At 43.2% G+C, this 13989-nt stretch overlaps 1 protein-coding gene across 11 annotated transcripts in view; it reads right to left on the bottom strand.

Moving 5' to 3' along the window:
- LOC129828755 (neurexin-1a-like) overlaps positions 1-13989 on the bottom strand; it is a 311088-nt gene that overhangs the window by 49790 nt on the left and 247309 nt on the right. For all 11 annotated transcript variants that reach the window (XM_055889943.1, XM_055889939.1, XM_055889944.1 and 8 more), the window contains 2 exons: positions 7283-7413; positions 6859-7111 (listed from right to left, as the gene is read on the bottom strand). In XM_055889943.1, coding sequence (XP_055745918.1) covers positions 6859-7111; positions 7283-7413 — 384 coding nt within the window. The remainder of the gene's footprint in view (positions 1-6858; positions 7112-7282; positions 7414-13989) is intronic.

Here is a 13989-nt window from a genome sequence, read left to right as displayed (position 1 = left end):
TACATTTGGCAGGAGGTTAGGAAGTGCAGCTCCGTTTCCACCTCACTTTGTGGGCAGTGTGCACATAGCCTGTCTTCTCTTGAGAGCCAGGTCTGCCTATGGGGGCCTTTCTCAATAGCAAGACTATGCTCACTGAGTCTGTATATAGTCACATCTTTCCTTAAGTTTGGGTCAGTCACAGTGGTCAGGTATTCTGCCACTGTGTACTCTCTGTTTAGGGTCAGTCACAGTGGTCAGGTATTCTGCCACTGTGTACTCTCTGTTTAGGGTCAGTCACAGTGGTCAGGTATTCTGCCACTGTGTACTCTCTGTTTAGGGTCAGTCACAGTGGTCAGGTATTCTGCCAATGTGTACTCTCTGTTTAGGGTCAGTCACAGTGGTCAGGTATTCTGCCCCTGTCTACTCTCTGTTTAGGCCCAAATAGCATTCTAGCTTGCTCTTCCAATGTGTCAAGAAATTATATTTTGGTTTTCTCTTGATTTGTTTGGATCTAATTATGTTGCTGTCCTGGCTCATCTCCTTCTCTCTCCCTGCCTCCCTCCATTCCTCATTCCCAGTACTACCATTGACTAACCTCTCTCTACCTCTCTTTCTCTCTCCCTGCCTCCCTCCATTCCTCATTCCCAGTACTACCATTGACTAACCTCTCTCTACCTCTCTTTCTCTCTCCCTGCCTCCCTCCATTCCTCATTCCCAGTACTACCATTGACTAACCTCTCTCTACCTCTCTTTCTCTCTCCCTCCCTCACGTCCTACTGTGTGCCCTCCTTCTCTGTCAGCTCAGTAGCAGGGATGGGAAACATTAGACCCGTAGAGTGAGAGGCAAGGGGAGGAAATCATCAGACTGGGTACGTTCACAGCTCTCTCCTCTATGCTGTCTCCTCCCCTCTCTCTTCTCTCACTCCCTCCCTCCTTCCCCCTCACTCTCTCTGTTCTCTCTCTCTCACTTTCTCTTTTTGTTCTCCTATAACCACCACTGTCGCCAAAAAAGCTCCTGAATTATACATTTCTTAATATTTGTAATATTTCCTAATACTCCTACTGTCATTCACACTACCCTATTCACTGAAACTGAGAGAGAGAGTGAATGTCCTCTGCCTCTGAAGCCCACAGAGAACAGTGTGTGCATACCGTGTTACAGCTATGCCTGTTCCAACATGGATGTATACACCCGTGCTATTTGGTGACTATTTAGTAAAACAGTGCGTACGGATGTTATGTGGTAATAGTGGTGAACTATGCTGAAACAGTAACAGGCTGTGTAGGGCCTTACAGAATACATTTACAATACATACACATTCATGATGGTGCTATTTTCTTTACGATTCCATCTGCGTTTATTGCCCATTTCGTGGGTTTTCTTGTGAGATAATCCTAAACTGTTCAGCTATTTATGCAGTAGGGATGAGCAATTGCAGAATTGAGTGAAAAGAAGTGAAGTTGAACATCTGTTATTTGTCATTACATAACAAATATGTTGCTGTGTTTCAGATGAAACACCTGCATGTGTTTGAGGTGAAGGAAACAAATGGACAGAGTAAAATCACAAACTAAACTAAGTGACACTTGCTTCATAAAATACACATTTTCATCAGTTCCACCATGACTTCAGTAGCATTTATAAGATTCCCTATGAAAGATCCAAGATACTGTCTTAAAGGGATACTTTGGGATTTTGGCAACAAGGCCCTTTATCTACTTCCCCAGAGTCAGATGAACTCACTGATAGCATTTTATGTCTCTGTGTCCAGTATGAAGGAAGCTAGAGGTAGTTTTCCGAGGCAATGCTAACTAGCGTTAGCGCAATGACTGGAAGTCTATGGGTATCTACTAGCATGCCAGTACAAGGACACTACTGATGTAAAGTGTCTCTGTAAACAGACAGTCAAATTTGCTCCAGTGAACTGAGGAGGATGTTGATAGTCACAGCTTGTAGCTAATCAGCCTACTGCCAATCAGAGGGGTCAGGAGGTCAATGCTGGGCCGAAACAGGAAACACAGACGGATACACGCGCAGACACACACACACACACACACACACACACACACACACACACACACACACACATACACACATACACACACACACACACACACAGAGAGCCTCGGAGCAGTCAGAGTGCTGACTGGCCAAAACCAGGACAGTCACAGTGAGTGACCGACCATGCTGAACTCTGCTTACGCTTGACCACTTTAGCGTACAGTACAGTAGGCACTAATAGGTTACATCACAGCAACCTGAATCCATACTACCCAACTCATCTACAAATACAACATACAAATGGGACCTGTACAGTACAGTAGCTCATAAAACAAACTTACTTCTACAAAATCTACAAATATCTCACTTCTTCTTACATCTACAAATACAACAGGAAAAGTGGGACGGACTCCAACAAACTGGCTCCCAAAGAGAAAAGGACAATTTAACAGCCTTCCAAATCCCAGACTTTAAGTAGTGAAGGAGATTGGATATTTTTTAATGTTGTAGACAACTGGAGAATTAAAATGATGCATGATGCATCACGGAAGATGGAGGGAAAATATTATATCTGCTGTGTTTCTCAGGAGAAGTCGGGACGCAGATAGCACGGCAACACAATTATAATAAACAGAAACTGTATATGTGTGTGTGTGTGTGTGTGTGTGTGTGTGTGTGTGTGTGTGTGTGTGTGTGTGTGTGTGTGTGTGTGTGTGTGTGTGTGTCATAAACAGCAGCATTGGTCGATAAGGCATCCAGGCCAGTTTGGCATTAGAGCAACGCCTCCCCGTAAAAACAAGATGCAGCCGAGTGGGACAAGAGACAGCAGTATCTAATTACATGGTGACAGAATGAAACATACACACGCGTTCAGTCACGCATGCTTACAAACGCACGCACTTCACAAATGCATACAATATTTTGCAGACTAAATACATATTGGGTTCCAATGAAAAAGCAAGGTTATAATTTTGTCTTAATCGATGTTTAACTCGGTTGAAATGCCAAGTGATTGGAAATGAATTGCCAATATGAAATATGGTTATCTTAATTTTTATGACACAGAACACCAACACACAGTGCACTACAAATCTTTACGATAATTACATATACAGTACCAGTCAAAAGTTTGGATACACCTACTCATTCAAGGGTTTTTCTTTATTTTTACTATTTTCTACATTGTAGAATATTTATGAAGATATCAAAACGATGAAATAACACATATGGAATCATGTAGTAACCAAATCAACTTATATTTTAGATTCCTCAAAGTAGCCACCCTTTGCCTTGATGATAGCTTTGCACAGTCTTGGCATTTTCTCAACCAGCTTCACCTGGAATGCTTTTCCAACAGTCTTGAAGGAGTTCCTACATATGAGGAGCACTTGTTGGCTGCTTTTCCTTCACTCTGTGGTCCAACTCATCCCTAACCATCTCAATTGGGTTGAGGTCGGGTGATTGTGGAGGCCAGGTCATCTGATGCAGCACTCCATTACTCTCCTTCTTGGTCAAATAGCCCTTGCACAGCCTGGAGGTGTGTTGGGTCATTGTCCTGTTGAAAAACAAATGATAGTCCCACTAAGCGCAAACCAGATGAGATCGCTGCAGAATGCTGTGGTAGCCATGCTGGTTAGGTGTGCCTTGAATTCTAAATAAATCACTGAGTGTCACCAGCAAAGCACCCCCACACCATCACACCTCCTCCTCCATGCTTCACAGTGGGAACCACACATGCAGAGATCATCCGTTCACCTACACTGCGTCTCACAAAGACACGGCAGTTGGAACCAAAAATCGCAAATTTGGACTCATCAGACCAAAGGACAGATTTCCACAGGTCTAATGTCCATTGCTCGTGTTTCTTGGCCCGAAAAAGTCTCTTCTTATTATTGGTGTCTTTGCAGCAATTCGACAATGAAGGCCTGATTCACGCAGTCTACTCTGAACAGTTGATGTTGAGATGTGTCTGTTATTGAACTGTGTGAAGCATTTATTTGGGCTGCAATTTCTGAGGCTGGTAACTCTAATGAACTTATCCTCTGCAGCAGAGGTAACTCTGGGTCTTTCTTTCCTGTGGCAGTCCTCATGAGAGCCAATTTCATCATAGCGCTTGATGGTTTTTGCGACTGAACTTGAAAAACTTTCAACGTTTTTGAAATTTTCCGGATTGACTGATCTTCATGTCTTAAAGTAATGATGGACTGTCATTTCTCTTTGCTTATTTGAGCTGTTCTTGACATAATATGGACCAAATAGAGCTATCTTCTGTATACTACCCCTACCTCACAACACAACTGATTGGCTCAAAAGTATTAAAAAGGAAATACATTCCACAAATTAACTTTTAACAAGGCACACTTGTTAATTGAAATGCATTCCAGGTGACTACCTTATGAAGCTGGTTGAGAGAATGCCAAGAGTGTGCGAAGCTGTCATCAAGGCAAAGGGTGGCTACTTTGAAGAATCTCTAATATAAATTATATCTTGATTTGTTTAACACTTTTTTGGTTACTACAGTACATGATTCCATATGTGTTATTTCATAGTTTTGATGTCTTCACTATTATTCAACAATGTAGAAAATAGTAAAAATAAAGAAAAACCCTTGAATGAGTAGGTGTGTCCAAACTTTTGACTGGTAGTGTATGTCTTATTCACAGCAAAGGGGAATCCTTGGAGACTCTCAAACTCTCATTTTCTCTCTCTCCCTCTACCTACTAATAGTTCCCCTCCTCTCTATACCTCAGATAGGAGGGAGGAAGAGGAGGGAGAGAGATGATATTCCACTCGGAGTCCGGTCATGAGTGAGTGGTTTAATGAGCCAAATGGTTAGCAGGAGAAGACAGCCATTTTACAGTGCAGTTTAGGAGGCCTATACTTTCACTCACAGGAGGCTGCTGAGGGGAGGACGGCTCATAATAATGTCTGGAATGGAATAAATGGAATAGTATTAACCACATGGATACCACGTGTTTGGTGAATCTCAAACCATTCCACTGATTCTGTTCCAGCCATTACTATGAGCCCGTCCTCCCCAAATAAGGTGCCACCAACCTCCTTTGCCATCACTGTAGCTATGCCCCTCATTCCCCCATTCTCTCTCTCTCTCTCGCTCTCTGGCTCTCGCTCTATGTCTCTCGCTCTCTCTTTCCTCCACCTATTTTTCTTTCTTTCTTTTTTTTTTTCTTTCTTTCTTTCTTTCTTTCTTTCTTTCTTTCTTTCTTTCTTTCTTTCTGTGATGATGTGAACATATCCTCTCTTAAGCTTGATCATTTCCCCCTGGTTGTGCTAAATGTGTATTTTATGTGTTTATTTGTGTTTATGGCCCTATTTTCTACAACCATTTCATTTTAACCAGTTAATTGCCTTTCATTGAATGTGTGTGAGCAACATTTGAATGTCAGCACAGGTTGGCTAATTGCTAATTGTAGGCTCCTCCAAACTAATTGACCTAGTGAGCTACATGTGTTTAATGTTGGTGGGCGAGTGCCAGAGGCAGATAGAGATAAGGACAGACCAGTGAAGATGTTTATTTTATTCTTGGTCTTAGTCTTTTCATCCTTGTTTTTACTATTTTAACGTTGCCATGTTTTGTATTCATCTATTTATTGAAAATATATCTTCATATTTTTGAAGAAACTATTCCAGACTGTTAGTGAAAACCTTTTCATGTGAAGGGCATCAGTCAGCTGTTCTCTCTCTCTTCATCCTCATCCCCAACATATATATTTAGTATTCATATTCTGTTCTTAGCTTTCTTGGAGTTGGTAACTTATGCCCTGCTATTAAATAGTCTAACTGACAGGCTCCTCCTTCAGTACCATGCAGCCCAAAGTGTCCACTATACACACACAGGCACACAACGAAGCAGGGAGGTAGTGTCTCCTCTCTCTCCTTTGACAAAGCATCCCAAATCTGCAACGTGTGTAATGAACGGCTTAAAGCTCTTCTTTTTTAATGCACCCTTTGATGTCAATTATATTCACATTTCATTCTGATGCCCTCCTCCCCTCAATTCTCCTTTATTCACCACCACTAAGTCCCACACCTGCTTCTTTTTTCCTCCACAGGACAGTGCACAGCGGGGTAAAGTAAGGATAGTGAGAGAAGGGATCTACGTTCATAACCTGAATGTAAACTGACGTCCCGAGAGAAGTGTTCACACAACCACCAAACAACTTGGAGTCCAGCAGAATATAGAAATAAACACAGCCAGCAAACTAGTCAGCACTACAATACAGAGACCTTTCAACAAACTAGTCAGCACTACAATACAGAGACCTTTCAACAAACTAGTCAGCACTACAATACAGAGACCTTTCAACAAACTAGTCAGCACTACAATACAGAGACCTTTCAACAAACTAGTCAGCACTACAATACAGAGACCTTTCAACAAACTAGTCAGCACTACAATACAGAGACCTTTCAACAAACTAGTCAGCACTACAATACAGAGACCTTTCAACAAACTAGTCAGCACTACAATACAGAGACCTTTCAACAAACTAGTCAGCACTACAATACAGAGACCTTTCAACAAACTAGTCAGCACTACAATACAGAGACCTTTCAACAAACTAGTCAGTACTACAATACAGAGACCTTTCAACAAACTAGTCAGCACTACAATACAGAGACCTTTCAACAAACAAGACTTTATTTTTACACAAACATTGTCAGAACTGTGTAAACAATCTTGATCTTGATCTCAATCCCAACCTCCAGCAACTAACCAATCAACCAATCAATTTAAACACGGGATGTGTCTAACGTCTATCACAGGAGTCACAAAACTCTTTACCAATAGCCATTTATCAAAACCAGAAACAGATGAAATACAGAGCAAAACTGTTTAAAACCTGATGTCTTACCCCTCTCACAGGAGCGTCCCAGGTATCCCGTCCCTGAGCAGTCACAGACGTAACGGTTCCATCCCTCCCGGCAGACACCGTTATTCTGACAGGGGTTTGACAGGCACTGCTTGGGCGGCTCTTTAGAGCAGGATGGTTTGACTCCGGCAGCCTTCTGAACCTCGGCCATGCGGCGGACATCTTTACTCTGGCCATCGATGAACAGGTCCCGGATGCAGCCCACGTAGCCATAGTTCAGGAGAGCCGTCCACACCTGAAGAAGTGGATTAAACATTGGTTAATAAAATGACTAACAGAAATTAAAGTTCACAGACTTTTGCGTGATAATGTAACAGAAATGTATTGTTTGATCTTTCAGGAACTCAACCTAAACGGTTATATACGCCCCTTTACAATACTGAAATCCAATCCTATCGTAACGTACTTCTGTGGGGAAGACCAGGCCTAGTTTATTCTCTGGTAGTCCTCCCAGGTACAGGTTATCGTCCAGGTCCAGGATCTCACTCTCTCCTGGGGCCGTGTAGGCCTGGCGCTGGGTGTTGATGGAGATGGTACCTGGGTGGAGACGGGGAGAGAGTTGGTGTAAGAATTTTGGGAGGAGGAAGTGTTGGGGGATGGATTCAATTCCATTTCAATTCAGTTGATTCGTCATTATGGACAAGATGGATCCTGAATGTAACACACACATCAATCAATAAACAACTGTTAATATACTGTATGTTAATCACATATCAACAGAACGGAATGAAACTCCTACTACAGCTGCAAAAACACCAATAAAAACTAGATTCATGAATAAATGGTTCAATACAGATGGAGCAAGAAGTTTAATTACTGGGTTGGGATATTCTTCTTCTGGAATGAATGTTAAACATACCTGGCTTCAAATACTACTCAAAATATTTCAAATACTTTCGCTCTAGCCGGGTTTGCACTTTTTCGACTCTCCTATTAATTGCATTAAGCCAAGCGAACTCAATCAAGCCCAGATAAAGCATGTTTTATAGTATTTGAACCCAGTTCTGTGTCAGTCATATAGATGACTGCAAGCCGAGGCCAATTAGTCATCTGTGATCCCATAGAAGTAACTCTCCATTCTATTCTCCTTGTACTTCCCCCCATTGTAAATCTCCTTTATCTATACAGCAGCGGTCATAAAAGAATAACAGAGGGGGTAAAGAAAAGAGAGAAAAATGGGCGCCCCCTCACACCCTCTATCATTTTCAGAGCCGAACCAAACAACAAACAACAAACCCCATCTTGGCCATCTTTTCAGAGTGATTAACGAACTGAAGCTGGATTCTCTCGCTCCTCTCTCTCTCTCTCTCTCTCTCTCGCCCTCTCTCTCACTCTCATCCTCTTTCTCGCTCTCTCTCTCTCTCGCTCTCTCTCCATCTCCCTTTTGCATTATCCCCTTTCCTTCTCTCTGTTTCTCTCTCCCTCTCTTTCTCTCTCCTGTGTTCCCATCTGTCTCTCTCTCTCCAACACATAAACTTGGCGGAGAGAGTTAGTGAATTTCCCTCTCCTTGATTTATCACTCTCATTCAGCTTTAATTCTGGATGTGGAGCGCGGTAAACAACGGCGGACATGACTGGACTGTAAGGGAGGGAGGGAGAGGGGGGAGGGAGGGTGGGGTGGGGGGTGTGGAGGGAGGAGGGAGGGTTGGGGCAAAGAGAAAGCGAAAGTAGAGAGAATTGTGATGGAGAGGTAAGGATATTTGTCTTCTCATTGTAGTAATTCACTTTTTGATTGACAGATGCACGCTGTGGTAGATATCAACCAGCTAAGTTTTATGAGCTCAATGCCTTAGGGAAAACCACTGGACCGTTACGTGTGTGTGTGTGTGTGTGTGTGTGTGTGTGTGTGTGTGTGTGTGTGTGTGTGTGTGTGTGTGTGTGTGTGTGTGTGTGTGTGTGTGTGTGTGTGTGTGTGTGTGTGTGTGTGTGTGTGTGTGTGTGTGCGTACATGTGTGTGTATGTGCACGTGTGTACGTGCGTAACAGCATAGTGTTGATTTGTTCCTAATAGCCAGATTGTTTTGCTACTGAAACATGTCCCAAACCACACATGGATTTTCACTGGGGCTGGCCGGAGTTTTGGGGAAACAACACACCAGAATAGGGACTTATATTTCCTGAATGAACAAAAGGAAATAAGCAATGACAATCCAAAACAGTCTCTCATAGAGCTTTGGAGCTATCATCCATTTCCCCGCTGAGTCACTGTGCTGTTCCGACACCAATGTTAGCCAGCCCCACTGGCTGGGAGAAATATGTCCATTCCTATATTAGCTAGTAAGCTTAGCATCCATTTAATCCCTGATTTGTAATATGCTACAGTATGTCTCTCGGCTTTAGCCAAAGTGAGCAAGCTCCAGTCACAGCACCAGCTAAATTACCTAGGTATTACTTAGCATGCATTTGACCAGAATTGCTACAGACTGGTCCAATTTCTATTGCCAAGTTAAGCCAGCCTCAGCCCCACTATTAACTAGCATCAATTTACCTGAGTTGCTATGTTCTTTGCTACACAGACTGGTTCTCCTGTAGGTCTGCATCCAATGTGAGCCAGCCCCTGCCCCCAAGACCCTAGCAACTATTGCTTAAAAATAACCATCCAAAACAGTCACTCTATTATCTAGCTAGCATTTCTGGTGTGTTCTATATGCTACACCCTAAGCCCCAGCTAGCTACCCTCTCCATTACCTAGTGTCCATTTGCCAAGGTGACAGCTAAGGAGGCTGGTCTGCACAGTGATTAACCTCCACCCCCTAACACCTTCCAGCTCCTTCCACAGGCTCCCAACCCCAGGCATCTGTTTCCACAACATCCCCTCTGGCCGACCACACACACACACACACACAAACAAAAGGATGCTGGTCTGCACAGTGATTAACCTATTCCCTCTAACACCTTCCAGCTCCTTCCACATGGTCCCAACCTGGGCATCTGTTCCTAGAACCTCCCCTTTGACCGACCAAACACACACACACACACACACACACACACACACACACACACACACACACACACACACACACACACACACACACACACACACACACACACACACACACACCACCCCATCTCCCTCCCTCTAGCCACAGCTGGTGTGCTGCTACCTGCGACCGAGCTTCCAAGCCTCAGGCACTTGGCAGGGCCACCCGTCATGCAGCCAGACCTCCTCCCTTCATGTTAGGGGTAACGAGACCACTAACCACTACATCACACTCATTAACTGGGAAAGGGGAAGTTCATACTCTGGCACTCATGGATAACCCTGTGTGTGTGTGTGTGTGTGTGTGTGTGTGTGTGTGTGTGTGTGTGTGTGTGTGTGTGTGTGTGTGTGTGTGTGTGTGTGTGTGTGTGTGTGTGTGTGTGTGTGTTTGGTTTTACTACCCTTGAGGGGACCATAAGTCCTCACAAGGATAGTAAAACAAGGACATTTCGGACAAGACGTGACATTTCACCAGGGTTTAGGGTTAGGTTTAGGGTTAGGTTTAGGGTTAGGGGTTTAGGGGTTTAGGGTTTAGGGTTAGGGGTTAGGGGTTGGGGGTTTAGGGTTAGGTTTAGGGTTAGGGGTTTAGGGTTAGGGGTTTAGGGAAAAAAATATTTTGCATGGGAATCAATTGTTTGGTCCCCACAAGGATAGTAAAACAAACGTGCATGTGTGGTGGACTGTACATTTATGTTTTATATGATTTAGCAGACATTCTTATCCAAAGCCACTTACAGGAGGATTGGGGTTAAGTGCCTTGCTCAAGGACACATACAGATTTTTCAACTAGTCAGTTTGGGGATTCAAACCAGTGAGCTTTTGGTTACAGGCCCAACACTCTTATCCGCTAGGCTACCTGCTGCCCCGTCCCAACTTACCCTAACCCATCTGGACAAGAGGAATACCTGTAAAAATGCTGTTCATCAACTACAGCTCAGCATTTAACACCCTCCAAACTCATCATTAAGCTCGAGACCCTGGGTCTCGACCCCGCCCTGTGCAACTGGGTCCTGGACTTTCTGACGGGACGCCCCCAGGAGGTGAGGGTAGGAAACAACTTCTCCACCCCGCTGATCCTCAACACTGGGGCCCCACAAGTGGCAGCGCCTCTTCAACCTCAGGAGTCTGAAGAAATTTGGCTTGTTACCAAAACACTCACAAACTTTTACAGATGCACAATCGAGAGCATCCTGTCGGGCTATATCACAGCCTGTTATGGCAAGTGCTCCCGTAAGGCTCTCAAAAGGATAGTGAGGTCTGCACAACGCATCACCGGGAGCAAACTACCTGTCCTCCAGGACACCTGTCACGCCCTGACCATAGAGAGCCTGTTATTCTCTATGTTGGTTAGGTCGGGGTGTAACTAGGGTGGGTCATCTAGGTAATTATATATCTATGTTGGCCTGGTATGATTCCCAATCAGAGGCAGCTGTTTATCGTTGTCTCTGATTGGGGATCATATTTAGGCAACCATTTCCCCTTTGTGCTTTGTGGGATCTTGTCTAGGTATAGTTGCCTGTGAGCACTACTCTGAGCTTCACGTTTCGTTTGTTCGCTTTATTGTTTTTGTTATTTGAGTTTTCTCTCCCTAATAAAAAGGATGGAAACATACCACACTGCATTTTGGTCCACTCCTTATGACGATCGTGACAACACCTACACCACCCGATGTCACAGGAAGGCCAAAAAGATCATCAAGAACAACAACCACCCGAGCCACTGCCTGTTCACCCTGCTATCATCCAGAAGGTGAGGTCAGAACAGGTGCATCAAAGCTGGGACTGAGAGACTGAAAAACAGCTTCTATCTCAAGGCCATCAGACTGTTAAACAGCCATCACTAACATTGAGTGGCTGCTGCCAACATACTGACTCAAATCTCTAGCCACTTTAATAATAAAAAATTGGATGTAATAAATGTATCACTAGTCACTTTAAACAATGCCACTTTATATAATGTTTACATACCGTACATTACTCATCGCATATGTATATACTGTACTCTATACCATCTACTGCATCTTGCCTATGCCGTTCGGCCATCGCTCATTCATATATTTTTTTGTACATATTCTTATTCATTCCTTTGTTGTTGTGAAATTGTTAGATTACTTGTTAGATATTACTACATGGTCGGAACTAGAAGCACAAGCATTTCGCTACACTCACATTAACATCTGCTAACCATGTGTATGTGACCAATAACATTTGATTTGATTTGACAGTGTGGCTTGAGGGAAGTAAATTAACGTGTTCCAAATGGCACCATTTGCCAATAGGGTTCTGGTCAAAAGTAGTTCACTATGTATGAAATAGGGTGCCAATATGGAGCCAGTATCGGGATTCTCTACACAGCAGCATGTTGTCATTATCATTTTGTTCGTAGTTTTAAGAAATGATATTTGCTACATATCATCTTTCTCTCTGAGACAATATTTCTACCTCCGCCCTCTAGGTTCTTCTTTTGTCTTATCTGTCATCATCTTCTCCTCCCTCATTCTTTTTCTCTTTATGCAGCCATTATGTTCTTTATCTATCCTCCTATTCCTGCTCCGTCTCCTCCTCCCCTCATCTCTCTGCCTTTTACTAAGACGTTTGCCTCCCTCCATCCCTTTTCGCTATAAATAATTCCCAAGCAGTAGCTATAGGTAAATCTAACAGTGTTATCCTATTCATGTCATCGGCGTGTAGATATTACTAGCCACCGAAGGGGACTGTATAGTGCCATGTTGCCTTGTGACTTAAACATAGCTTGACTTTGTTTACACACTTACTTACAGAAATGTGACAGGTGACAACAGGAAAGGGAGCACCACTCAGAGAAGACGTCTGAAAGATGCTGACATCTCCCCTCTAATCTTCCACTTACATCCATTTAGTCAGACAAACTCGCAGTACACAGTAGACAACACACAATTCAGCGTTGTGCCCCCGTCAGATGGGCCTCTTTAAAAGTGGCGTATAATAAATTATACTTACAGATAGATCTACAGTTAGATATACAGTCACTCCATATGTATTCTAGTCGAGGCTCATCCGACATAACTACTGCTGTACTCACCTTTCCTCGTCATACTGTCTGTACACCCCTTGACTTTTTCCACGTGTTGTGTTACAAGGAGGGATTAAATTGATTTAATTGTCATTTTTTTTCTCAACGATCTACACAAAATACTCTAATGTCAAAGTGGAAGAAAAATCATAAAGTTTGTAAAAAATAAAACAAATATATCTTGATTATATAATGTAAGTATTTAACCCCCTGAGTCAATACATGTTAGAATATGTTTTGGCATGGATTACAGTTGTGAGTCTTTCTGGGTAAGTCTCTAAGAGCTTTGTCCACCTGGATTGGACAAAATTTGCACATTATTCTTTAAAAAAATCTTAAATCTCTGTCAAGTTGATTGTTGATCATTGCTAGACCGACATTTTCAAGTCTTGCCATAGATTTTCAAGCCAATTTAAGTCAAAACTGTAACTAGGCCACTGAGGAAGCTTCAATGTCATCTTACTAAGCAAATCCAGTGCAGATTTGGCCTTGTGTTTTAGGGTTATTGTCCTGCTAAAAGGTAAAATAATCTCCCAGTGTCTGATGGAAAGCAGACTGAACCAGGTTTTCCTCTAGGATTTTGCCTGTGGCTCCAATCCGTTTCTTTTTTATCCTGAAAAACTCCTCAGTCCTTAACGATTACAATCATACCCATAACATAATGCAGCCACCACTATGCTTGAAAATATGGAGAGTGGTACTCATTAATATGCTGCTTTGAATTTGCCTCAAGGTTATTGTCCTGCTGAAAGGTGAATTTGTCTCCCAGGGTCTGCTGGAAAGCAGACTGAACCAGGTTTTCCTCTAGGATTTTGCAATACCAAGCGGTGATGCAGCCAGTCAAGATGCTCTTAACGGTGAATCTGTAGAACTTTTTGAGAATCTCAAGGCCCATGACAAATCTTTTCAGCCTCCTGAGAGGAAGAAGCATTGTCATGCCCTCTTCACGATGGTGTTGATGTGTGTGGACCATGGTAGATGCTTAGTGATGTGGGCACCAAGGAACTTGAAGCACTCGACCTGTTCCACAACAGCCCCGTCGATGTGGATGGGGGCATGCTAGGCCTTCCATTTCCTGTAGTC

The sequence above is a fragment of the Salvelinus fontinalis genome, chromosome 30, assembly GCF_029448725.1.
Source record: "Salvelinus fontinalis isolate EN_2023a chromosome 30, ASM2944872v1, whole genome shotgun sequence".
NCBI lineage: Eukaryota > Metazoa > Chordata > Actinopteri > Salmoniformes > Salmonidae > Salvelinus > Salvelinus fontinalis.
Note: the sequence above shows the minus strand (reverse complement) of the source record. Positions and strands in the feature narration are given on the sequence as shown.